The following is a 25,884-nucleotide window of genomic DNA, read 5'->3' as shown; positions in this document are numbered from 1 at the left end:
TTCCTTACACACCTGGGCTCAGGCATGCTGCTCAGATTTCACATTAATCACTTTCACATCCATGTGTGGCTAAGCAGTTGTTGATAATATGAGATGTTTTATTGAGAATAGAATATTATTTCTAAGAGGGTTTCGACCTACATTGTCTTACTGATCCAGTTAGGCAGGTGCTGTTGCCCCCACCGTACAGATGAGAAAAAGGAGGTTGGAAAGACGAGATAATGTGTCCAAAAACCCACAGCCAAGACGCACACCCTTCTTTTTGGCCACTTGGCATCATCAGTGAGGCCGGGCAGATGCCAAGTTTAGAAACAGCTGCCTGGGCCGGCCTGTGGCTCACTCGGGAGAGTGCGGTGATGATAACACCAAGGCCACGGGTTCGGATCCTGTATACGGATGGCCGGTTCGCTCACTGGCTGAGCGTGGTGCTGACAACACCAAGTCAAGGGTTAAGATCCCCTTACCGGTCATCTTTTTAAAAAAAAAAAAAGAAAGAAAGAAAGAAACAGCTGCCTGACTCAGCCTGGGCTTACAGGGCTGCTTTTTTTAATGGTGAAATATTAGGCCTTTTTTGTGGGCTTTTTAAAGCCTAAAAACCCTGGAATTGGTTAAGTGTATTTTGTTCACTTTTCAGAAAGAAAAATGGCTCTGTCCTGAGTCCCCAAAGGAAAATCTCAGGGCTGCTTCCAGTTCCTAAGCAGAGTTGCTGCAGGAGCTGGGACTGCCAGCTTTGGACAGGTCAGCCATGGCGGGCCTTGGTCCTCGGCCAGCTCCAAGCTGCTTTTCCCTCTGTGCTGCTGTGACTTGGGCTGGTCCTTACACCCCTCCAGTTTCTCTCACTGTGGCATCTGCCCAAGGTTGGGGGCAGGGGGTAGGAAGAATGGGGTATGAGGAGGATGGAGGGGCTGTGAACTGCTTCTGGAACCATTGGACCTTCCTTGGCCACAGCAAGAATGGGCCTGAGTGAGCAGTAGCAGGGCCTGCTTCCTGCCTGCCTTGATTCCAAGGTTTTTTCTTCCTTAGGCCATAAGGAAGCTCCTCTTGCTGGTTTTTCCTCCCTAGCTCCACTGGGATGTGGGTTGCTCCCAATTACGTTTAGATTTTTTTTCTCATAAGTATATACATAGTAAAAAATCAAGTGCTGCCACAGACTTACCAGAAAGCACGTGGTGTCCCCTTCTCTGCTCCCCCACACCCCTTTCTTCTGTATTCCCCTTCCTGTGTCTAAGTGAATGTGCCGTACTGCCATTCTCTTGGCTCTTCAACAGAAGCAAAGCTTTAGTTTTCTTATACCAACATGGACAGGCATGCACACTCACACTTCCTGTCCCCTCACTCTCTATATGACTGTCACAACTTTGGTTGAATCAATGTGGAATATTTGCAGTACTGTGACTTTGTAGGTATATTTTACAACTGACACACCTGGTGTCCTATAGTCACATTGGTTCTCTTTCCTATCTGATATTTGGGGGTGGGGGTCCCAGACTTACTGTGTACCTCACTCTTCCATTTGCTCAGTTTTCCATGCCAACATGTCTGATTCCTTCTGAAACTCTCTGGTGGAGCCGTCAGGCTCCTCTCAGTACTGCAAGACAAAGCAGACATCCATCAGCTCTGCCCTTGATTTCTTTTTCTTGGCCATGTCTTCTTGGGGCCCCATCTCCAGGCTCAGAGTTGATCCTGCTCTGATTGGGGTTACGTAGGCTATTGGCACCTCACACTGAGGTGAGATTGTCTGCCCCAGACTTGACTGGCACCTGGAGGGAGTGTCCCATTCTAGACAGGGGCTCTGTTCCTGCAGAATTATGCAGGCATTCTTCATTGATCTGTCTCTGAGTGTTGTTACTGAGAATCACAACCCCACTTGGATTCCCCAGGCTTTGGGGATTTTTTGTTTTCCCTCTGGAGGCGTTAGCTTTTTCTCCTTGTGCATCGTGTTCTGAGTGTCCTAGTGCTCTGCTGGGCGTTCAGTGAAACCTGTTCAACCTGGAAATACTCATCCTTTAGTTCTGGATATCTTCCTTGTATGATCTCACTGATAAGTTCCTCTTTCCTATGTTCTACAATGTCCTTTTGTGAAATTCCTGTTAGTTGGATGTTGGGGCTTCCAGAATCTCTTGTTTTATTTTTTTATTTTTTTACTATTTTCTATCTTTGATTTTTTTTTTGGAGGGGCACCTCTGGGAGGTTTCTTCCACTTTATCTTTTAGTCTTATTGAGTTGTTTCATGTCTGTGATAGTATTTTTAAGTTTTCAATAGTTATTGTTCTTTTTAATAGCATCCTGTTCTATGTCGTGTATAGAATTTTTTCTCTCCTTCCAATGGTCTAGAAGTTGGTTGCTGCTGCTGTTGTTTTTAATGCTTTCTCTTCCTCCTTTTTTTTTTTTTTCTATTTGTTTCTTTTTTTCATGTTAGAAGTTTTCCTCCATGGTCTGGTGATCCCTTATTATTTGTTTCTTTTTTGGAGGAAGGCACATAACATCTGACTGGGCATCCTCGAGAGGAGGGTGCCCTGCCCGGATCCCCCTTCAAGGGAGGACTTGCTGCCAGCTACCCGGAGTGTGGTCAGAGAAGCCTCCAGCTGTTGGCCCTCCTGTCACTGGTGTCACACCCTCTCTGGTGACCGAGCAGGAGGGTGTGAGACCTAGCCAGCCTGTAGCTCCTGGTAACTCCCACCAAGTCCATGGGGCGTGTGGGCTGCACTGCAGTTAGCAATATTCCTGCAGAGACCCTGCTCCCACCCCCTCCTGTTGCAGGCATTGATTCCTAGTGAACACCTTGTAGGTCAGCCTCTCAGGAAGCAAGCTACTGAGCCGGAGATGGGGGCAGTAGCTGGATGGATCACACAGGGCTCTCTAGCCGCTTCTTTGTGAGTGTGAGCCTGGTGCCGCCTTCTGGAGCCAACAGTGGTGGTGTGGGTGCTTAGCCTTCCCAGGTACACCTGCTCTTATTCATCCCGTTTTCTGTTTGGCACATCACTCCTTCCTTCAGCTCAACCTGATGTCTGAACCTGTCTGACTCAACATCCCTGAGATGAACTCATATCTCCTTTCGGGGAGGTCCGTGCTGTCACCTGGGAGAACACCGAGGAGGAACAGTGGACGCCTCTTGTGCAGACCCTCAGACCCCGATGATGCCTTGCTGGGTCTCAGGGTGCTTGGTCCCTGCCTGGGACTTGGCCATGTTAATTTTCTGTGTTGGAATTTGCCCCCCTCCACGTCAGAGAGAGTGAGGTCCCTGCCCTCCCAGGTCAGTGTCCACTCATCCATCTGCTTTTCACCTTCTGCAAAGGTGTCTGTGCCTCCTGTCTGCTGCTGCCTCCTTTCCCTCTCACTGTCATGTGTGTGCCTTCCTTCCTCCTTTACTGTCGTTTCAGAGCATTTCAGGAGGGAACGAGCATATGCACGGATGTTCAGGGATAAGCACATGTGTTCCAGGATCAATATGTACATTTAAAATATATGTATGTTCAAGGGTAAGCACAGAGTTTCAGGATAAAAACACAGAGGTCCATTCACAATGTCTAAAGGGAAGCCCCCCATATGTGTGCTTACTCTTGGTTAAACTGACTTGAAAGCTTTTCTAGGAGTTGTAATTCAGTGTTTTAGGCAGAAATGGCAGTTTCACTTATTTATTCATCCTGTACCCCTCACTGAGCCTTGTCCTGCGTTGCAGGCACACTAGTGACACAAAGACCTGGTCCTGGCCTCCACTGAGCTTATCGTCTACTAGAGGAAACAAGCATTCAGCAAAGGTTTTTTAAGAAAGCCACTCTAGGGCCGGCCTGTGGCTTACTTGGTAGAATGTGGTGCTGATAACACCAAGGCCACAGGTTTGGGTCCCTATATAGGGATGGCCGGTTAGCTCACTTGGGAGAGCGTGGTGCGGACAATGCCAAATCAAGGGTTAAGATCCCCTTACTGGTCATCTTTAAAAAAAAAAAAAGAAAGCCACTCTATTAGCAGGTCAATCCATACTGTGAAGGTGAATGAAGTACACACTGAGAACACATAACAAGAGGCTGAAGTGGTTTTAAAGCTGGGTTATACAGGAGTTAGCTAAGAAAAGGGCAGCATAGTACAGGCATGTGTAAAGGCCCTGGGGGTGGTGGTGCCCACAGGGCCCTCCAGCCTTCAAGGAAGGAAGTAAATGTAGTGTCAGGTGAAACTGGAGAGGTGGCAGGGCCGGCTCCTGGGCTAAGGCCTTGATGGCCAGAGGATAGGGTTTTACTTCAGACAGTCTTTCCTTAGGAGCTTAGAATTCTGTCCAAATGACTGGGGGCCCTCAGGAAGGACTGGACCTGGACATGGGTGAGACAGAGGAGTGAGCCCAGAGAACAGATCACCTGACCTGACCACCAGGGACCACCCTGCACCAGGGCTGCCCAGAGCTCAGTGACCAAAGTAAGGAGACCTCAGGCCCTACGGAAGCAGTATGGTTTGGGGTCTTCACTCTGTGGGGCTCTTTCCACACTAGCTACCTGGACTGTGAAAGGGGCAGAGTTCCCCACAGGGTAGCAGAACCACCACCATGCCTGTGGACGGCAGATAGGTGCTTGGTAAATGGTAGTGAGGTGCTTTGGTTCTTATTAAAATCATTCTGGAATGGAGACGTGGGTCAGACTGACCCTACTAATGGAGGCCCGTTCCTTGAGCAGTCTCGGGATGGAAATTGTGGAGCCAAGGCATACAAGCTGTGTGTTGCTGGAGGCCTCTTTCCCCTGCCGAAGATGGGCTCAGGACCAGGGGCCTGGCCAGCTCACAGGCGGGTGCTATTGCAGAATAGGCAGCAAGACTGGAACCCAGATCCAGGGACAGGGGCCTACCTCCACCCAGTGCTCCATCCAGCCCATCTGGAGTGGATCTCCAGTCAGCCTGGCTTGGCTCAGGTGCAGCTCAGGCCCCAGGGAAGGAGGGAAGTGGACAACCATCCCCAGGCTGCTTCCCTGAGAGCCAATTTGCATCTTTGAAAGCATTCTGCCACCTGTCTTGTCTGCATGTGCCTCTTAACACTCCGGGGAATAAAAAGGGTTTAGAGAAAAGTGCTAGGTGTTTCCTTTTTTCTCCTTCTGAAAGGCCTGAACCCCAGAATCTCCACCTCAGAGTGGGGGCAGCAGGCCTGTGGGTGTGACCGAAAGTGGAGATGCTGCTTTCCCTGTGAGCAGCCTGTTCGGGGAGTGAGTGTGGGGATGAGGAGTGAAGAGACCTTTCCATCACTGCCACCCCCATCTCCTGCCCTTTCGCCTGAAAACTGATAAGAAGGAAATGGAATCGCCATAGTGCATGGACTTGGAGTGAAACAGAGGCCCGGCCGGGTGCTGCTGACCAGTGAGGCTGCACGCTGCAGGCGGCTGCGGGGTGCAGCTTCTTCCTTCTGGTCGATTCTCCCTGTCTGCATCTCTGTGTCTGCCTGCCTCTCACTTGCTCTACCTGCCCCTCCAGTGTAAAGCATTCTCCACATTTCAGGCTGTGAACTTGCTCTCTAGAGACTTGTGCCCATAAATGCTCCTTCATCCTGACATCTCTGCTCTCAGGAGTAAAACCACTCTACTCTGTTCCCTGCTAGCCTTTATATAATAGAGTGCAATTTTATTTTTATTCTGTGTCCTTCCCACAGAACCTTTCACAGCTGCCTTCTGTGATTCCAGGAGGAGCCAGGTGTTGGGTTGAGATGCTGGAGGGAGTGTCAGGTCAGAGCCAGCATATGGCCACCTGGACAAGTCTGAAGACGCCAGTGGCCTGGGCTGAGCTCACATATGAGGGCTGAGAGCGGATGACACTTCTTGGAAGTCCAGGCCTGGCATGACCCTCTGACATGCCATCCCCAGCCTCACAGCCGCCACCCACCCCATACCTGGCGCTGGGTTCTGGGCAAGTGATCACGCCCCCCTCTTCAGACCCTTGCTTCCCTGATGCCACCTGCCTGCCTGCCACCCTCCTCCCTCTCTACATACTTGCTGGGAGCCCACTAGTGCCAGGTTTCTATGAAAGGCAGCAGCAGGAGCCTTGGAGAAGGTGCAGTGCTTGTGGCTGTCTGAGGAGTGGCCACAGTGTCGGGCAGGGAGGTGGCTGTGCAGGAAGAGGGAGGAATCCAGGGCAGGCCATTTCCCCTGGTCAGCATGACTGCAGTTCAGGATTCAAGGGGCAGGGAAGGCCAGAGATGGGTCGAGGGTGAGTCAGGGGCCAGGGTTTGAAGGGTCTCAGCTCCCTCCTTACAGAGTGTGCACCTGAGCCTAGGGCTGGCCCTGGTGGGTGGCAGGGGGAAGAATGGAGAGCCCTTGGCTGGGACACCCCAGAGAACGGGGCTGCCGGTGCCCCGGGACCTTTGTCCCAGAGCATCAGTGGCACCACCCGCAGCACAGCGGAGTGGCCATGGATATGCACATAGCAGGCAAGGTCTGGAGTTAGAGGGGGCCCAGGAGCTCTCTGTAGCTTTCAGCAGACCCTGACAAGCAACCTGGGCCACTCTGTTGACTCTGCCCACATGTTGTCACCAGCATGTCAGGCCTGAGAATGGCCTAAGGAACACCTTCTCAGTTGCAGAAATGGGGTAGGGTGGGCTGCAGAGCTGATCACCACAGACCCAAAGTCTATGGCCTCTTGGCTTCCAGGGCCCCTGAAAGGGGCTTGTCCCAGAGGCCTGCATCCAGGGCCACAAAACCCAGCCCAGCAAAAGCCTCAGCTCCCAGCTCACTTGGAAAAAAGATACATGAAAGCAATTGGCAAAAAGCAATGGCATTTCTAAGGCAGAAAACCCATCTTTTATTTATTTAATCCAAGCCATTGTGTAAATTATTCATTCACGTTTGTGTAAGCAATTGAACTACATGAATAATGGGGGAAGTTAAAACATTGACTCTGTGTGCCCCAAATCAAGTGGTCAGTCACAGGTTTCCTTTCCTGAACTCATTCTGTTAAGCAGGGCTTACCTGAAAGCTGGACCCCCAGCCCTGGACGAGGCAGATTGGGGTCAGGTCCACTCCAAGCCTCCATGTTTTTACCCGTCAAAGGGCGGTAGACCCACCTGGCAGCAGTGGCTTGTGTGTGCCTGGCTAGTGGCAGGTGCCCAGAGTGTGCCCCCAAGAGTAAGGGCAGTGGCACCTACTCGTCCAAGACAATGGCAGGTGGCAGCCTTGCCCCTGAGAGAGGAGACACCCCTCGTTCACCTTCCTTGCCCTGGGACTCCATACTGGCCCACTGTGCAAACCTGAGCCCTGTCTGCTTCCAGAGGTCTGTGAAGTACACAGAAGGCAGCTTTGATGTCTATGGGGAAAGGGGGCTATTTCCATCTCCAAGGTCAGGCAGCATTTATTACCAAAATTTAATTTTTCCCATTGGACACCTGAGATATATTAAAGGCAATGTGGTGTCTGATGGGATAAAATATCACCTCTGAAGTGTGGTCAGTGAATTTTTCCTTCTGCTGACGGCTCCATCTTAGGGAGGATTGGTTGAGAGACACCAGGAAGAATATTGAGGTCAGAGCTGCCAATTAACCTTTTGATTCCATAGTCTGATTACTCCATTAATCAAGAGCCTGAGCCTGCGTCCTGATGGAGAGGCTCTCCGCTGTGGAATAACAGTGTCCACCAGGGCCATCTGCACCTGTGATGAATGGAGGAACAGGCCAGGCCAGGGCAAGTGGCCAGGCAGGGCAGATGTTGACATCCCACAGGTAGACGGATGTCGCATGTGGCCTTTCTGCTGGATTTTGTATGGGCCTGGCCGGGCCACATGTCCAGAACTCGTAGAGGCAGTAAGGTTGTCAACAGCCCCACTCTTGCCCTCCCTTGTGGCTAAGTGGTTGATCTCTTTGAGCCTTGGCTTCCCTGTTTGTGAGATGGGGAACGTGTTCATACCTGCATCACAGTGATATGACGGTGACAGGAGCTTGTGCTGGGACATGGCATGATGCCCACAGCCTCACGCTGTAAATGGATGGCCTGCCTCCAACGCATGATCCAGCCGAATCCTTGTGACAGCATCTGAAGGCAGCTACATTCCAGTGTCCCTATTTCAGACAAAGACCCCAGGAGACAGGGTGTGGGGCTGGGTTCAGGGCTGTAGGTGGGGAGGTGGCAGAGCCAGGATGGGGGTCTCCATTTTGTTTGCCACTCTCCCAGGCTCTGTTTTCCACTTGGGTCTCTCTTCCCATCCCTGCTCACCTCCTCCAGGAAGCGAGCCTGACTGCTTCAGCCCACCTTAAACTGCCCCGAGTCTCAGAGGGCCGTGGTGCATGAGCTCATTCCACTCTCTCGGCGGTCCCCTCCTCTCTCTGCTTCCGTGAACTAGCCAACAGGTGCTTGGACTGGCACCTTTTCTCTCCCACTTCTCCCATAGTGGGCTCTGGAGGGACCCCACGCTGGTCCCAGTCTGATGGAACCCCGTAGTCTTCAGGGCCAGCCTTTCCCATTTCAGGGACTGGATCCTCAGAAGAGAATCCTCTGTCCATCCCTGACCACCTGGCCATGGCCGACTGTAACCTGCCCTCTCTCGGCCCAGCCAGGGAGCTGGCTGTCCCTGTGCCTGGATATGGATGCCCACAGTGGCCCTTGGTTCAGCCTGAGGAAAAGGGACTCTTGTCTCTGTTACAGTGGAAGGAGGCTGGTGGCTGGCCCCAGCCCACACAGCTGGCACAGTAGGGCAGGACTCAAACCTTTTCTGACAAACTCCAGGGCCTGGAGTTTTTCCATAGTCCTCTTGGTCAACTGGGCTCCCATCCTCACCTGGGGCGATCCCATCATTAACTGCTGACAGGACCACCCACAAGCATCCAGCTTAGCGGAGGGCTACAAGCACACTTAAGTGGAGCCAGTCTCAATAATTAATGGGGGGATAAATCGAGGTTTAATTACTAGAAGGCACCTTGAGTGAAAGATTTATGATAATTGTGTATCCTCCTGATGTCTTTGCGCAGATGGCTTTTCCCCAAGCAGCAGTAACCATAGCATGTGGGAGCGGCTGGGACAGTGGGGGGGAGTTGCCTCTCATGGTCCACTTAGAGCCCCATGGGGGTTGGAGGTAGCCCAGGCAAGCCTGACTGTCTTCTTTCAGCTCAGCCGGGGAACCCACCCAAACACCCCTGCCGAGGGAGCCCTCTTCACCTCTTCACTTCACTTGTAGTGGCCAGCAGGTGGAAATCCCCCCAGGGTAATATGAACCCAAATCTCCAGATGGCTTCCTCCTCACATCCCTGTTTCTTGGTACTTGCCCCGTGCCAAGTGCTGTGCTGGACTTGTATGGGGCAGGTGTTTGACTCCCAGCAGGGACTCGGGCTGCAGCCTGGGAATTCCCATGCTTCTTCCTCCAGAACATTCTTCCCTGGAATCTGCTGGCGAGTTCAACCCCCAACTCATAACCAACCCCTATTGCTTGCTAACAGTGACTTGAGGTGGTTTTAGATATTGCCCATTTCCATTCTACCAGCCAAGAGCTGGTCCTTTCGAAAGAAACCCACCTAGACATAGAATCTGGAGCTGAGAGCCGGGTAGGTATCTGGTTTCAACATCTGGCTTGCTGAATTACTATTTGCTTTCAGAGTTACAATTTTTAATATAATAACTTTATAATTATTACCTCCAGAAGGTCAGACTGTTTATCAGCTTTTCCTTTTCATTCAGATTTCTTTAAGCACACACATCAAGGCTTGCTACTGTGGCACGCTGGCCCTCATCTGTCCCCAGGGCAGTGACAACCAGCAATTGGACTCTGTCTTGTTCTTACCACCTGCTGCCTTCTGTGTCCTGCTCCTTCTGTGGTCTTATAGACCTGGAGCTGTCCCTGGGTCTCCAGGCTGGTGGAGAGCTCACCCGTCTCCCTGCTTCCCTCCCTCACAGAGCTGAGGAAGCAGGTGGAAAGCGCTGAGCTGAAGAACCAGAGGCTGAAGGAGGTCTTCCAGACCAAAATCCAGGAGTTCCGCAAAGTGTGCTACACGCTGACAGGCTACCAGATAGACATCACCACGGAGAACCAGTACCGGCTGACCTCCCTGTATGCTGAGCACAAGACCGACTGTCTCATCTTCAAGGTAGGCCTTTGCTGACTTGGCCATGGCCCTGCTCTCCTAATTGGAAGGAAATCAAACAATTAGCCCTTGGTCAATGAACACATTTCGGCTGGAGGAGGCTCATGTCACGAAGGTGTGACAGCCAGGACGGGAGGGAGAAGTGCTGGTCCACAAGGTTTCCTGACCCTGGGCCACCTTCATGTGACTCTTCCGCCCTGGACCTCCTGGGTAAGGAAGGTGCTGGGCTGCTCCCTGTTGACTCCTTTCTTCACATGTGCCCTCTGCACATCACTATGTGGGCTCCATCCCTGTGAGGGCTGAGGGCATCAGTGCATGAGTTAGTTTGTCCACAGTCAGCACCTGTGGAGGGCCAAAGTGATTGTGTGAAAGTCTGTGTGGAGCCAGGGTGGACAGGGCACCCTCCAAGCTGCCAGACTGTGCAGTCATTGTGAAGTGTGATAGACAGGAGGAAAGGAGAGCAAGCAGTACCTCTGTGCTAGTCAGTGAGCAGACTGAGTGTGCACTTTTAAAAGTTTGCTAGAGAAGCCAGGGCTGGTGTCCCCAGGCAGCCAGGGCCTGTGTCTGCAAGCAAAGGGGATTATGCCGAGGTATGAACTGCTTTGCCTGTGTGTGCTCCATGCACAGTGCTGGCCTGTGATGGGGTAGGGATTGGGGCTCCCCAAGGAGGGGCTCCTGTCGCTGACCCAGGAGCTGCATAACTGGGTGGAACTGTGCATGCGATGTGACCATGGAGGCCTCCAGGTTTCTGGGCAAGGACAGTCATGGGGATGAAGAGTCTTGGGGGTGAGTAGGTTCTAGTAGCAGAAGTAGGGGTGTTACCATGTTGACTGTAACAGTAGAGGTGGCCCCACATGGACATCAAGCATGGAAATCTGGGATGACGAAGGCCCTGGCGATCCAATCTCCTTTTCATGAAGATGGTATCATGGTCCCAGTATGGCATATGGTCCCAGTGTGGTGCCCAGCTGCCTCAGGAGGGGTTGACAGGGCAGTGACTGTGGAGTTAGTTCAGGAGAAACTGGCCCCAGTTAGGACAGCCAGGGTGTGGAACGAGCCATCTCACCACGTGCAGCCTGCCTGTCATGGCACATCTTTATAGAAACAAAGAACCAACTTTCGTTTGTATAAAAAGCCATACCCAGTGTGGCTTACCCATTTCGAGCAGAATTTAATAGTAAACGAATCATTACCTCTCTTGTTCAATCTTACTCAGCCTGGCAGCTCACTCTCCACGCTTCCCGTGTGTCCCCTCACGCACGACCTCAGGGGCATCTTGGGCGTGGTGCTGTGTCCTCTGCAGCTTCACCGCATCCCTTCTAGACTCTCTCAGGCTTCTCAGATCACGTTCACCCATTTTTACACTTCCTGAAACTCTCAATCCTTTGAATAAGTAAATAAAATATTCAAACTCTCAAAGTCTTTAAGTAAATAAGCTATCAGAAATGTACTTCACTTTTGTATAATTCTGTATACTTTTGAATAATTCAGGATCTTTGATAGATGTTTAATTTAATACATTGTAGAAATTCCATGTTTTTAAAAAAAGATTAGGTAAATAAAGGTGTACTTAGGAACAGTCACTATTTAACATCACCTGTCATATCAACATTTATAAATTAAGAGGCATAGTTTTCACTGGATTCTTGCATATTCTTTAGCTGAAGTGATTGATCTTATGAAAACTACCTCCAGTGAAACCATGGGAAAACATTTCAAAGTATTTTGTATTTATAGATTGTTGAAAATACAGAAAATGCAAAAGAAGAAAACCATTCACTTATAAATCAGGTGTCACCATGGCGAGAGGTAGCTGATAAGGGGCTGTGTCACCCTGATGAGAGGTCACTTGTGGCGAGGTGGCCCCTGATGAGAGAGGCTGTGTCACCATGGTGGGAGGTGACCTGGTGATGGGCTGTGTCACCCTGATTAGAGGTGGCCAGTGAGAGGCTGTGTGGCCGTGATGGGTAGTGGTCTGGTGAGGGCCACGTGTTGCCCTGACAGGAAATGGCCTGGTGAGGGGCTTGTCACCATGACATGTGGTGGCCTGGTGAGGGGCTGTGTCGACGTGACCTCAGGCAGGAGGCTGGGTTTGGGGACTGGTCTCAGTGGAGCAGGGGCACCAGTAGTCCCGTGTCCCCTCAGCCAGCCCACTGATTTGGAAACTGCTCCTTGTAGACGTTTTGATTCAGGGGCAGCTGTCTCCCTGCAGTGAGGCTGAGGTAGCCTCGAGGGACAGTGGTGGGACCTCCGCCTCACTGCCCTGCAGACAACAGTGAGATTTATGAATAGCTCAGTGAGGGAACCAAGAGGCCACTGCTTCCCCACTGCTCAGCTCCTGGTTCTTGAAATGCTTTTTGCTCCATTTTTCTCCAGAGCTTCCTTTCACGGCCTGCTCATCTGGCCTCAGCCTGCCCCTCTGCCACCTCCTTCTCCTAGTACCTGGGCTCTGTCCTGCCCAGCCCACCTCTGTTTAGTGCCCTAGCTGCATGCCGCACCTCCCCGCTTATGCCATTCTTCCTCCCTGGATGGCCCCAAGCCCTCTTCACCTTACTGCATCCTGTGCAGTTGACAAGGCTATGTGTACAATCCCACGCTGACTGGAGAGCACTTTAACAAGGGGCTGACGCTGAGCAGCATGTCACCTAACTTCTCTGAGTCTCAGTTTCCTCATCTGTCAAGTGGAAATAATTATAGGCTCCTCCTCAGGGGGTAGTAGAAGATGATACTCATGAGGTGGAACCTGGGGAGGTTCGTGTCTGCTGGTCCAGCCCCAGCCCACATACATGCCCCTACCTCTTCCTGAGCTGTGATGGTGCAGCCTCTGCTGACACCAGGGTCTACCTGCTGCTCCTGCAAAGCCGCACAATAGCTCTCCCCATGTTCACTCCTGCTCTCATGCCTCTGGGATACTCTCCAGTTGCCTGAACCTCTCCTTCAGGGAGCCAACTGGGTTGGGCTGTCCCTCAGTGTGGAGCCCAGCAGGACACATGGTGAGGAGACCCGTGTCTGTGCCTTGCTGAGCTCCTGGCCTTCCCCACCTGTGGCCTCTTCTTTGTGCCTCCACAGACAGAAAGCACGAGGCCTCCAGGAGTGGCCTAAAGTGTCGCGGTCGCTGCAGACCTCCTGGACAGCCGCATTTGTGCATTCCTTCAAGGCCTCTGTTGTGCCTGTCTCCCCTCTGTGGGCTGATTCTTTTTTGATCCTCCTTGGAGCTTCACCCCTTTGGTGGGGCCATCAGCTTCCTGGAGAAACCTCCCACTTGGGTACTGGGAAGATAGTTTTGGGGTTGTCAAGCCTTCTGACAAGAAATCTCTAACCAGGAGATCAGAACTGCCACCTATCCCATCTATTTTCTTTGTCCACATCACATCCCCCCATACACTAAGCTCAGGGATAGGAGGAACTGTCCAGTGCCTTTCATGGTGGCCCCTCATCTGCCAGCTCAAGGCCTGGCCCATGGAGAGGGCACTTTGAAGATCTGCTGGACAGATGGATGGGCAGACTGATTCGGGGGGAGAGCAGAAGAGAAAAATAAGTGATGAACAGACAGGTGGCAGACCCATCTTTGGGACCTTTGGGGCCAGGGCCTCATGCTGACACCTTCACTTGTAGACAGTCTCTGGCTTCTAGGTGGCAGTGGCCCTGGCCTTAGCATTGTCCAGAAGAGCCTGGGGCAGTACCAAGAACTGAGAGAGAAGTGAGAACCCTGAAGTTGTCTCATCCCTGGCAGCCCCTGACCCCGGTGTACAGCCTTAGCCAGGTCTCTGTGCTCCTGTGGGACTCAGTTTCCCCATCTGTAATGAGTGTGGTCTAGATGCCCTCTGGGGGTACATTTGACTTCTGAGGCCAGAGTGCTTCTCCAGGGAGCGTTCGTGGGGCTGTATGGAAGGGTCTCGATGTGAGCTGGCCGTCTACCGGGAGGAACGGCAGGAACACAGAGACCAGCAGAAGTCAGGGAGACGTCTGCCTGGGGGCTGGCACACAGAGATTCATGTGGATTGGGAATGATTGCACCAAGCCACAGCTCCTGGCCGTTTCTGTTTATTTTATTTTCCCAAAAATGATTTTTCAGGCAGAAAGGAGGCTGAAGGCAGAGTTAGAAATAGCTGAGCCCTGTTTCCAGTTGAGCAGGTTCTGCAGATGTGTGCTGGGATAATTGAGGGTTTGTAGCTCAGTCCTACATTGCTCTGCTCAAGGAGAAAACATGGGCTTCCCAGCCCAGCCTGGGCCAAGCCTTTTGTTACTTCGTGGGTGGAGAGAACTGCCTGCCCCAGGGGCTGCCATGTGGGGGAAAGGCAAGAAATCTCAGCTCCAGCTTATCCCAGCAGGAGCCTGGCTGCCTTCCTGCTCCACTCCCTCCCAAGAGGAGAAATAGATCCCAAAATCTTTAGAGTTTCCTTGGAAAGGCTTTGCCCTGCCCTGGCCCTGGAGGGAGGGAAGCCTGTTGAGTTGCTCAGGTGGGCTCCATCCACACAAGGGCTCACTTCAAGCTCCTCATCTCTGTCCGTGCTGCACTCCCTCCCTGTGCTTCTCAAGGACTTTTCCCTCCCATGTCCTCCCCTTCTGAAGACACAGGGAAGGAAAGCTTCCTATTGTAAGAATGAGAAGTAGAATAACTAGGCCAAGGTCACACAGCAAATACAATTTGGAACAAAACTAAACTGGTGCCTGTGAGAAGTAGTTGATTCTGCTGGGCTCCTCTTCTCTCCCTGCCTGGGACCTTCCCCGTGGCCCAGTGTAACTAGGAGCCTGCAGGATGGATTCAGGATCAGAGGCACAAAGACAAAGACAGATTCTGGAGTCAGACAAACCAGGCACGAATCCAGGTAGCCACTAACAATATGTGACTTCACTGAGGATCCTGAGTTTCCAAATCTGTACAACAGAACTGTAGTAATATCTACTTAAGGAGTTTGTTGTGTGGAAGAGGGGAAAAGATATATATATATGTAAATCTGTAAATATGTATGGCATGGCTGGGCCAGCACGTGGCTTGGGGTGAGTCCTCAGTAAGTGGTGACAGCCACAGATTTGTTCCTGTGGAGTAGCACAGCCTCCCACCTTCCCAGCTGTCTGAACCCAGCTGAGGGTCTCTCCCCATGGTTTCCGGGGCAGCAGAGTGAGCAGGGCACAGTGGCTAAGGGGCTCCACCACCTACCAGCGGGAGGCTTTGGGCAGGTTGTGGAACCTCTCCATGTTCCTTCTCAGTAGCAGGGGCAATGAAGCTTTAATACCGCCAAGTGTTTTCTAGACGCAGTGCCCCGCGTGAAAGGTCTGACTGGCATGAGGGCAGCTTGCAGTATGGCCGCAGTCATCCGTTTCTGTGGCTCTGCTGCTGTGAGAGCACATTAGTGGGACTTGAGCAGAAATTACCAAAGCTGACCCCCTCCTTGAGCCTTTTTGAGGGCTCAGGTCTGCTCCCTGCCCCATCCCACACTGAGGGCTAGTGTCCATGGGCAGGCACTTCTTCAGTACCATGCCCAACTTTGATACAGTTGTGGCACTGTCTGTATTAGTTAGAACTCCAGCTGTCTTGCTTTTCCGGAAAGCTGATGGAGCCCCATAGCTCACACACGGAGCCAGAAGTGTGAGTGAGGAGGTTACTGGCTTCTCCTAACACACCTGCACACATAGTTCCAGAGCTGCTGAGAGCAGGGAGGTGTGCACACAGGAAGAGGAGCTAGGTGGTGTGGCTGAAACCCTGTACCAGGGCCCTAGCAGCACAGCCCATGCTTGGCACTCATGGTGGGCACTACTGGGTGGGCATGTCCTGTGTATCCCCAGCCCTGGAGATCCTGGTTCTTCTGAATGTCTGTATCTGTAGAACAGGTTATGGAAAGGCTGTCTGCATTGAGTTCTGTTGCCTTTCTTTCCCTAAGCCCACCTCTTGGAGAAAGCGATGGTCTGTCTGCTGAAGCCCAGTGTGCATGGGATTATCTGGAGGCTCTACTTGGAGCTCTGCTCCCAGACTTCCAGACCCCAATACCTCAGAGCAGCAGCCAGACCCACCGACCTGGCACCCAAGACCCTGCGTTGGTGGACCTATCTTTCTGTCTTCCCCTGCATGTGCCTCAAGCCCAGTCAGACACAGTGGCCACAGTCAGCTCCTTCCATGTTGTTTACACCAAGGGCCTGCAGATGTCCTCTGCAAAGGGCCAGACAGGAAATCTCAGGTCTTGTGGGCCATAGTTTCTGTCAGAACTCAGCACCACTGCCATGGACAGTACATAACAGCAGAGTGACCGTGTTTCAGTAAAACTTTATAGCACTGAAGTTTAAATTTCATGTAATTTCAACATATCACAAACTATTATTTTTCTTTTCCTTTTTGAAATTAATAACTATTTTTAGAACAGTTTTAGGTTTAAACAATAATTGAGCAGAAGTATAGAGAGTTTCCATGTACTGCTCCCCTTACACACACACATATACAGTTTCTTGTCTGGGGGTGGCACACTTGTTAAAATTAATGAACCAGTGCTGTGTTATTATTAACCATGAAGCCCATAATCTGCATTAGGGTTTCCTCTTGGTGTTGTATGGATTTGGACAAATGTATAATGTCACGTATCCACCATTATAGTTATAGAGTATTTTCACTGCCCTAAAAATCCCCTGTGCTCCACCTCTTCATCCCTCATCAGCCCCGGCGTGACCCTGGCAACCACTGACCTTCTATTGTCTCCATTGATCTGCCTCTTCCAGAACATCATGTGGATGGAATCATACCATATGTAGCCTTTTCAGACTGTCTTCTTTCACTTATCAAAGTGCATTTAAGGTTCCTCCATGTCTTTTCATGGCTTGATAGCTCATTTCTTCTTAGCAGTGAGTAATATTCCATTATGTGGGTATACCACAGTTTATCCATTCACCTAAGGAGGTCATTTTGGTTTCCATTGGCAATTATGAATAAAACTGCTGTAAACAGTTTTAAATTTTTTTCAACAGTTTAAAAATGTAAAATCATTCTTAGTTCATAGGCCACACAAAAACAGGCTTCTTACAGAATTTGGCCCACAGTCCATGGCTTGCCTGCCCACCTCTGACCCATGCTGCTCCTTCACCTAGAATGCCCTGTCTTCCATTTTGCGCCTCTAGATCCAACTAAGACACGGCCTCCGCAGGAAGCAGGAAAACCCCGACATGCTTCATCCTTGCCCCAGTGTGGTGTAGCACCTCCGTACACCCTGCCTTCCCTCCTCCTTGGACTCGCTGTACCCACTGAGCCTGGGCCACCTGGCCTGGCAATGCAATGATCCCAGGTAGGGGGTTGTGGCTCAGATGGGAAGGGGTATACAGAGCCTATGGCTTGCGCCTATCCAAGTCCTGCCAGATATACGGCCATGGACATCCATTCTCATGATGCATTGGCTGTGAAACACCTGGACAGGGAAGGCTGTGCGTGTCTGTGAGGGAAAAGGAGAATGTGGGCATCAGGTAGTCTCACATATGGTTGCATGTTGGCCTGGGGCAGATTACCTTGGGCCTCAGTTTCCTCAAGAAAAATGGGGCTTGTGATCCCACTTCTCAGGTTGTCCAAGAGACAATGAGCTGATAAACAGCACAGGAGCCTCGATTTCTGGTGCTTCCCTCCTCGCGTCTCCCTCCTCCTCCCTGCGGTGGCTAGCATGGGGCCTGGCCCTCTAATAGAAGTTGGCAGAATCAGATTGAGTGGTTCAAGCCCAGGGATACAAGCTCCTCTCCTAGGAGATGAGTCAGGTGGTCCATGCCATGAAGAGGGGGTCAAGGAAGGCCCTGGTGCTGTGTGTCTTGAGAGGAAAACAGCACCCCCTTTTCAGCCCCAACTCCCTGCCTCCCGCAGCCCTGGCAGGTTGGCCTGCGCAGGTGGGAGGCCTGCAGGGCACAGCCGGACTGGAGGCCAGAGTTCAGCTGTGGGTTACGCCCATGAAGAGTTCCCAGGAGGAGCAGGCCCACCACCAGCTCCAGGCTCTGGGGTCTCCTCAGGGTCTAGACCTCTGCCCAGTGGGGAGAAAGGAGACGAAGAAGCAGGGCGGGAGAGTCAGTGAGGGAGGACTCGACCTGCACGGTTGGATCTGAAGATGGAGGAATGCAGAGGCTTGCACCAGTTCCCGCAGGAATTTGGCCAGCAGCTGTAAGAGCAGGCAGCAGGTCCTCCCCAGACCTGCAGGGGGCACACAGCCTGGCCCGCACCGTAACTTTAGCCCAGAGAGACTGTGCTGGACTTCTGGCCTGTAGAACTGTGAGGCAACACACTGTGCTGCTTAAGCCACTAAGTCTCTGCTAACTGTCACAGTAGCAATAGAAAACAAAGGCAGCTCGAATTGACCAGCTTTGTGAACTTGGGTCACTGTGTCTGCTGAGCCCATTTTCTTTCTTTCTTTTTATTTTTAAAAAAGATGACCGGTAAGGGGATCTTAACCCTTGACTTGGTGTTGTCAGCACCATGCTCTCATAAGTGAGCTAACTGGTCATCCCTATATAGGGATCTGGACCCGTTGCTTTGGTGTTATCAGCACTATACTCTCCCAAGTGAGCCACAGGGCAGCCCTTGAGCCCATTTTCTTCATGGGGCACCCCTCACAGGGCCTTCACAGGGAATAGACAAGACAACACAGTGGCTTTTCCACTTGTGGGGAAAGTTCGCAGGACCACCCCACCTCCTCTGAGCCAAACCTTCCCAGACCTGGCCCTGACGAGATTCCCTGCTTATGGTTGGGCCACTCTGGAGCACCTGGGCAGAAGCGGGTCTTGTTTGGGCCTTGCCTGGGGTCTGGGGCAGACAGTGAGGGCTGCTAGCTAGCTCCCTGGGAGGGTGAGGGAAAGGCCCAGAGACCAGCCCAGAGTGGCCTCAAGCCCATGTTTTGCTTTGGATGGTTCTGGGCAGTGCGCATTCCTGCAGAGGGCTCATCCCTCCTGGGCTCATTGGCCTGCGGCCTGTCCCCTTGGCTTTCTCAGTGTCCAACACAGGGCCCAGAGCCGATGGCCTTGGGCAGGTGTTTGCTAAATGGAGGTGACATTCAGAGGCCTTGTTGCAAGATCGACCCTATTGGGCGGGGGGCTAGATGCTGGGCTTGTGGCCAGAGCCACTTTGGTGTGAAGGTCACCCTGCCTCTACCAGCCACAGGACCTGGACACGTGGCTTCACCTCTGTGAGCCTGGGGACAGTGTCATCTGCCTGTGGGTCATTGTGACGATGCATTTGGCCAGTGTGTATGAAAGTACCTGGCACAACCTGGACATGTTGGATGTTGTCTGTGTGCCACTTGGCCTTGAGTAGACCGTGATCACTATGTGATGGCTGCAGTCAGCACCTAGGAGGCTTGAGGTCCATGTTTGGTGAGAGTGAGGGAGCCACAAGGACTGCAGGTCAGTGCCTGCTTCACAGAAGCTTTCATGGCTCATCAACAAGAAGTGTGGGGCCAGCCCCGTGGCTCACTCGGGAGAGTGCAGCACTGGGAGCGCAGCGGTGCTGGTAGCGCCGAGGCCACGGGTTAGGATCCTATATAAGGATGGCCGGTGCACTCACTGGCTGAGTGCTGTGCGGGCGACACCAAGCCAAGGGTTATGATCCCCTTACCGGTCACAAAAAAAAAAAACAACAAGAAGTGTGGAGTGGCTTAGCCTCTCCCTGCCCTGGGCCTCATGCTGGCCTCACATGTTCACACTCCCATACAGATGCACAGGCACACACACATGTGGACACTCTTATGCTCATGTGTGCACATATATGCATGCTCACACTCGCGCATTCTCTCACACTTGTACACTCACACACACACATGCTGCATACACACACTGACACAGGCACATGCGTACACACACACTCGCACAGTTGGCCTCTGGTCTCACCGGGGCTTTCCATGTGGTGCTTGCTTCTGAGAAATCAGAATCCAGAGGAGCAGGGAGGGTAAGTGAGATGGGACAGCGTGGGGTCAAAAAGGAGCCCCCACAGCGTGCGTGGGCATTTCAACAGCTGTGAAGACCCTGTGGTGTGTGCAAAGCAACTACATGGATTCTCCCTACATCCTCCCACTGTGCACAGGAGCTGGGCATTGCCCACATGGCCACTGACAGCCCCAAAGTCTTCTCACTAGGGCAGATGGGGCAGAATCATGTGAGAGAAACATTTCCTGGTACCATCTTCTGGATTCTTTGCCTGCCTGGGTGGGGCTCTTTGCTGGGCTCCATACCTCAGATGACGTCAGGGAGATGCTGGCCTGGGGACAGGAAGGGCCTAAGACTGGGGAAGCTCACCCCAGTGTCCCTTCAGACCTCAGGTCCTACTCCCTCTACTGCCTCTTCAGCCCTCAGCAAATCCCTGTTGTTGGCAAACACTTACCCAGCACCGCATGTGGGGCAGTGGCTGGGATGGGTGGAGCAGGCTCCAGCTAGGGTCGTCCACCTTGGAGGGACAGAAACTCAGGCCCATGCCCTCTTTCACATCAGGCTCACCCATGGTTGTACTGGCCAAGTGCCCAAGATACAGGCGTGATGTGCGAGCCCTTGGTGTACCCCTTCCCGCCTTGTGCTGCCCTTCTCTCTGGCTCAGCCTTCGGCTCTTCTCACTGAGCCCCTACTCTGCCACTGCCCCCATCTTGGGCTGGGCTGGGCTGGGTTCATGTGGCTGTAGCCTTTGCTGGGGAGGTGTAGATTCCTGAACCAAGGACCTGCCGTCCAGCTGGAGACATGTTGACACAGGCTGAGATTTGCATAGGATTCATTTCTCCCCAATGAAGTGTTCCTTTTGCTTCCTGTGGGTGTAGATGTGACCTTCGTAGCTGCCTTGTTCTTTCCTTTTAAAGCAGCCTTGTAAGTAAGCAGAGCAAGTTTGCTGGCCTGACCCCTCCATGCATTTATCTTGCACAGGTCAGGACTCGGCGACTCCAGGTTGGTGGGGAGGGGCAGTCACTCATGGAGTAAAAGCTCCTTCAGTTGCTGCTCAGCCGGTTACAGGCTCCTGCCCTATCCTAAGCCCTGAGCTAGCCACTGGGTGCTCAGAGATAAACCTCAGCCCTTGAGGTGCTCCAGGTCTAACGGGGAGATAAACAGGCCAACAGATTTCTGTACTTCATTGGGACAAAGCAGCCCAGGGCGGTGCATAAATACTAGTGGGGACCAGGTTGGGGGCAGCCTCATGGAGGGCAGGGGCAGAAGGACCTCGAGGAGGAACAGCTGCCACTGGAGCCAGTAGAACAGGCAGGTTGGGACATGTGGCTTCCAGGTCTAGGGGCAGAGGACACCCCTGCAGGGGCCCCTCCCCACCTGGGTATCTCTGGCCCACTCCCACTTAGTCTGTACCCCTCCATCCTACTCATTCCTCTGGTGCATGGAGCATCTGCTGAGGAAGAGAGCCTGCCCTCCCAGGGGTGGGGCTGGAGCAAGAGAGAGGGAACTTGAATGGGGCTGAGGCAGGGAGAGGGGCTCTGGCCTGTCAGGAGAGATGCCACAAGCTCAGCTCTGGAGCCCCTGTGACCTTGTCTCTGCTGGTGCAGAACTGGAGCTGGGGCTCCTGAGCCAGGCAAGTGGGCACTTGGGGTTGTCATGGCAACAGCTCTTTACTAGAGGTGGAGAGAATTGCAGGGAGGGGGGTTGAAGGTCAGGCAGTCACAGGTGTGCACCCTGCAGGGCCACTCAGGAAGCAGGAGCTGCCACAACCCTCCCTGAGATGGCTCCTGTAGTCAGACTTCCACCTGGGATCCACCCTGTGTCCCACCCCCATGTTGCCCCCCAGACACCTGCAGCCCAGCTGGCTTTCACACCCAGCCTTCACGTGGTGCTCACTGCTGTGCTTTCTTCATCTGCCTCCATAGCAGAGATTTGGGACAGAGGCTATTTGGGGACAGGCTGAGAACAAAAGATTTGGGGAAGAGATACCCTGGTCTCCCCCTGACTTCCTGGTATGGGCAGAGGGACCCTCCCCTGCCAGGGTGGGCATATAAGAGACAGCCCCTCATGGAGCTCTGAGGAGGGAGTGATCCCTGAAGCCAATTTCTCAAAAGCTGTGAGGGCATTGGTTTTGGGAGGGGGCCAGACCCTGGCCTGGACCACTATCTCTGAGGCTGAGGCAGAGGGGTCCTTTCTCCTCCTCTGCATCCTGCTGAGACCCTTTCCCCTCCCCCCAGTCATCTCTGTTCTTGGGCCCTTGTGTTGGTTTCAGTGGTGTTGACTAAGTGTGAGGTTGTCGAGGAAATGCACTTACCATGCATGTGTATGTGTTTTTTGACTAATATAGGTAATTTCCTACTTTGTTGTTCTCATGTATAGTGGTCCTGATCCTAAAGGTGGAATGACCCCAAAGTGACATGAGAGGGTGGTGTGAGAGGTGGACTCCAGCACAGGGAGCATCCCCAGAGCAGTTTCATCCACACTACAGAGCTTTTCTTGCCTCCTTGTCCCGCCTCCTGCTCTGCATTCTGTCTGAGGTATGCAGTGCCCTCCTCGGTTGCTCAGGTGCCCTCGCTGTTCTAACCTGTGGGACTAGGAGAGAGGAGAGGGCCTTGGTGTGGAGCCCCCGGGCCTGGGTTTGGTCCACTTGGCCTCAGGTGTTTCTGCCAGTGCCCAGGCTCTGTCTTCCTGTGTCAGACCCAAAACTTGTGGCTCTCCTTGGCTTCTTACCAGGGCACTCTCTAGATGGTCTTTTAGGTCTGGTAGCATTTTGGGATTGAAATAAAGTTCTGCAGTAACTGGGCTGAGAAGCAGAAAGATGAGATGAGAGTACTGACCAGGGAATGTCCAATGGGACAGCTTCGGGCCTCCCCCTCCACTGCGTCTGGGCCACTGGTTGGACCTCACCCTCATCAGTGCCAAAGCCTGGGATTCAGCTGGACAGCACAGCTGCTGAGGTCTAGCAGTAGGCTCTTGGAGTCTTCCCATGCCAAGGGTCAGAGCACGAGCAGGTAGATTGACGTGCCTACTCTGCCATGGCAGCAGGGAGCAGAGCTGGGTAGATACAGAAGGCCATGTGTCCCTTGGCTCTTCCCCTCCAGCCCACTGGCCCTGCCCAGAGTGGAGATTGGCCAAGGGGTCAGGCCAACCCAGGGTTTAAATCTCAGCGCTGCCTCTTGTGGGCCACATACTCTTGATGAGCCACTTAGCGCCCCCTGGCCCTAGTCTGCCCCCAGGAAGTGGTTGTGAGGATCAAACGATGGAATGCAGGGAAGTACCTGGCTGTGCCTCCTTGTAACTCTCTGTGCAGGTAAAAGGAATGCAGCCCACCCATCTGGCTCCACTGACCAGCTTTCACTCCAGTGGGTGTTGTCTTGCCTGCCCAAGTATCCGGAAAACTCCCCAGCCTGACCCCACATGTCAGGACCTTGAGATCAGATTGAACCGTGGGCTTTCCACCTTCCCTGCCTGCCACAGTCTCTTCTCTATTTTCATAGTCACTGAGACTTCAGGGGTCCTCAGAGACCTCATCTGGCCTCACCTCTTCATGGTTCAGGTGAGGAGGCAGGGGTCCAAGAGGGGGGAGTGCCTGTCCAGTTACTTCACACAGAGGTTCCCGACCTTCGAGTTGAGGCCCAGAACTCAGAGTTGGAGTTAGTATAGGTTTTTAAGTTGTCTGAATATGAGACCAGGGTTTTGTTTTTAAAGTAGAAGAAATACTGGCCATAGGGCCACACGCTTTTCCATGTGAGCCTGGACCCTCAGTCTCAGCCACCTCTATAAAGTCAGGACTTGGGCCGTGTCAAGTACACCCTTTTCTGCCATGGTCTGGAAAGAAATTTCCTATGCCCAGACTGTGCTTGACACAGTTGGAGAGATGAGCGGTCAGGGAGCTGTCCCTCCTCCTGATGCTGAAGCTGAAGTCAGAGTGGGGTTTTTCAGCAGCCAGTGAGGAGCTGGGCTGATTCCCATGGGTGTTGGGTCTGTGCTGACGTGGACAGCTCTCTGCCTAACTCACACCTCTGGCATTTAGGAAACACTGCTGCTTCTGGACCAAGGCCAATAACCAGAGACATTTGTGATACAGAGTTAGGTGTTTCTCAAGACTTCTAGTTCTCCACATGACATCTGTGGATGGAAACAACCAGTGGTTTCTCCCCTGTGACCAAGGATCAGAGTCACAGGCTGCCAAGAGCCAGAATGGAGCCTTGGAGGTGGGGGCTGCAACCTGCGCATTCGATGGGCCTGGATGTGGACCCCAGAGATGGGAGGGTGCCCGGGGCCTCTAGCAGCTAGAGCCCAGGTTGTGGCCCTCACCCAGCTCTCTCACGGCTCTCACAGCTATTTGCTGTCCTCAGGGATGATCTTACACTCAGGGCCTGAACAAGGAAGGATGGTGTACAGAACATGTGTCCGTGGGATGTTTCTGCAGGAAGTGGTTAACTGACAGGGCTGCCTCAGCAGTTCCTAGGAGGGGCCAGAGAGGGTGAGACTTATCATAAGGCAGACACGCTGTCCTTTTCTTTCTCCTCTGACAGGCAATCAGGGCCATTCACAGGCTCCTGTTGGAGAAGCTGGCTTCTGGAGCATTCCAATCTCTTTGTAACAATGAGGTCTAGATAGACACTTTAATTTGAATTTGCCTTTTTTGGTCCCCTGAATTTCAAATGGAGTTGCTTTGAATGCATGCTGACTTCAAAACTGAAGAAATGCCTCATTTCTTCAGCTGAGTTGGCCAGGCTTAGCAGGCACAGGAATTTGAATGATTCAGAATGTTCAAGGAGTTATATCAGAATGTGTGTGTCCCTCCTCTCAACCCGCCCCCCCCCCCAACAGACTTGCCTCCTGAAATGAAGGAGGGGCAGGAGGCCAGAGCTTGTATTTATCGGGACAAGCTCCCCAGCCAGAGCTGCCCTTTTCTGATGTCTGCTGGGCCCTTCTATGGAGGAGTTGGCCTCTTTGGGGAACCTGGAGGTAAGATTGGACCTGACAGTTCTCAGGTCAGGATGAGAAAAGGCTTGCCAATCTCAGGGTTGACATTTGCAAAGATGAGTGGAAAACTGGCTGACTTGGCGTATGCCAAGCATCAATTTCCCTGTCGCTAGAGGTGTTCAAGAAGAGGCCTGGTGAATTCTTCAGCAATGAAGAATGAAGCTAGGGTTCGACCAGATGACAGCTTCCACCCAAAAAAATGAACCATCTCCTTCCAGTGGTCAGTGGGCTCCTGACTGTGAGAGGCAACACAATGCAATGGAAAGAGCTGGCTTCAGTCCCAGCAGTTTGTTCAAAGGCTCTGTGGTTAAGGAGGCCCAGGCATCCTCAGAACTGAAGCCAGGCTGTAGGCTGAGCTCCAGCGGCTTTAGGAGGAGCATGGTCTAAGGAAAGGCTTGTAAGTGGGCAAGAGCTGGACTCCTAGGGTCTTGTAGGCTAGGGTGGGTGTTGTCGCTTCATCCTGAGAGCAGTGGGAACCCATCAGAGAAGTTTTAAGAAAGAGAGTCAAGTGATCAAGGTGATGTTTGGAAATGCCCAGTGAAGAATGGATTTGGTGGGGAGAGGTGGTGAGTGGAGCATCCAGCTCAGGGTGAGGGTGCTGACAGTAAGGTGAGCTCTTCCCTCCCCTGAGGCTGTCCCATGTTGCGTCTTGCTCCTACAGCAGCTGCAGACCAGCTTCCAGACCTTCCTGGTGTGGGCGAGGACGGGGTGCTCATGGGGAAGTGTGTGTGTCTACTGAGCCAGGTACAGGCAGGCAGAGGCTCTGGAGCAATTCCCAGCCCCCCAAGGAAGGAGGGAGGGAAGGCCAGCTGGCTGTGGGTGCCCAAGGACGTTGGGCAAACCCATGGCTCAAGTCATCCTACTTCCTTGGAGTTGGCCACACTGGACTGTCAATGAAAAATACAAAGTTACTAATATCTGTGGCTTCCTAGTTATAAAACTGAGTACAGAAAATTCATCAAAGAATAATAAAGTATAGAGAATAAGGTTTA

General features: G+C 52.5%; 1 protein-coding gene across 2 annotated transcripts in view; it reads left to right on the top strand.

Moving 5' to 3' along the window:
* The window catches only part of MAD1L1 (mitotic arrest deficient 1 like 1), a 461,087-nt gene that overhangs the window by 364,884 nt on the left and 70,319 nt on the right, over positions 1–25,884 (top strand). For both annotated transcript variants that reach the window (XM_063089903.1, XM_063089902.1), the window contains one exon: positions 9,840–10,030. In XM_063089903.1, the coding sequence (XP_062945973.1) occupies positions 9,840–10,030 (191 nt within the window). The remainder of the gene's footprint in view (positions 1–9,839; positions 10,031–25,884) is intronic.

The sequence above is a fragment of the Cynocephalus volans genome, chromosome 3 (assembly GCF_027409185.1).
Source record: "Cynocephalus volans isolate mCynVol1 chromosome 3, mCynVol1.pri, whole genome shotgun sequence".
Classification (NCBI taxonomy): domain Eukaryota; kingdom Metazoa; phylum Chordata; class Mammalia; order Dermoptera; family Cynocephalidae; genus Cynocephalus; species Cynocephalus volans.
This window is presented reverse-complemented; position numbering and strand designations above follow the sequence as displayed.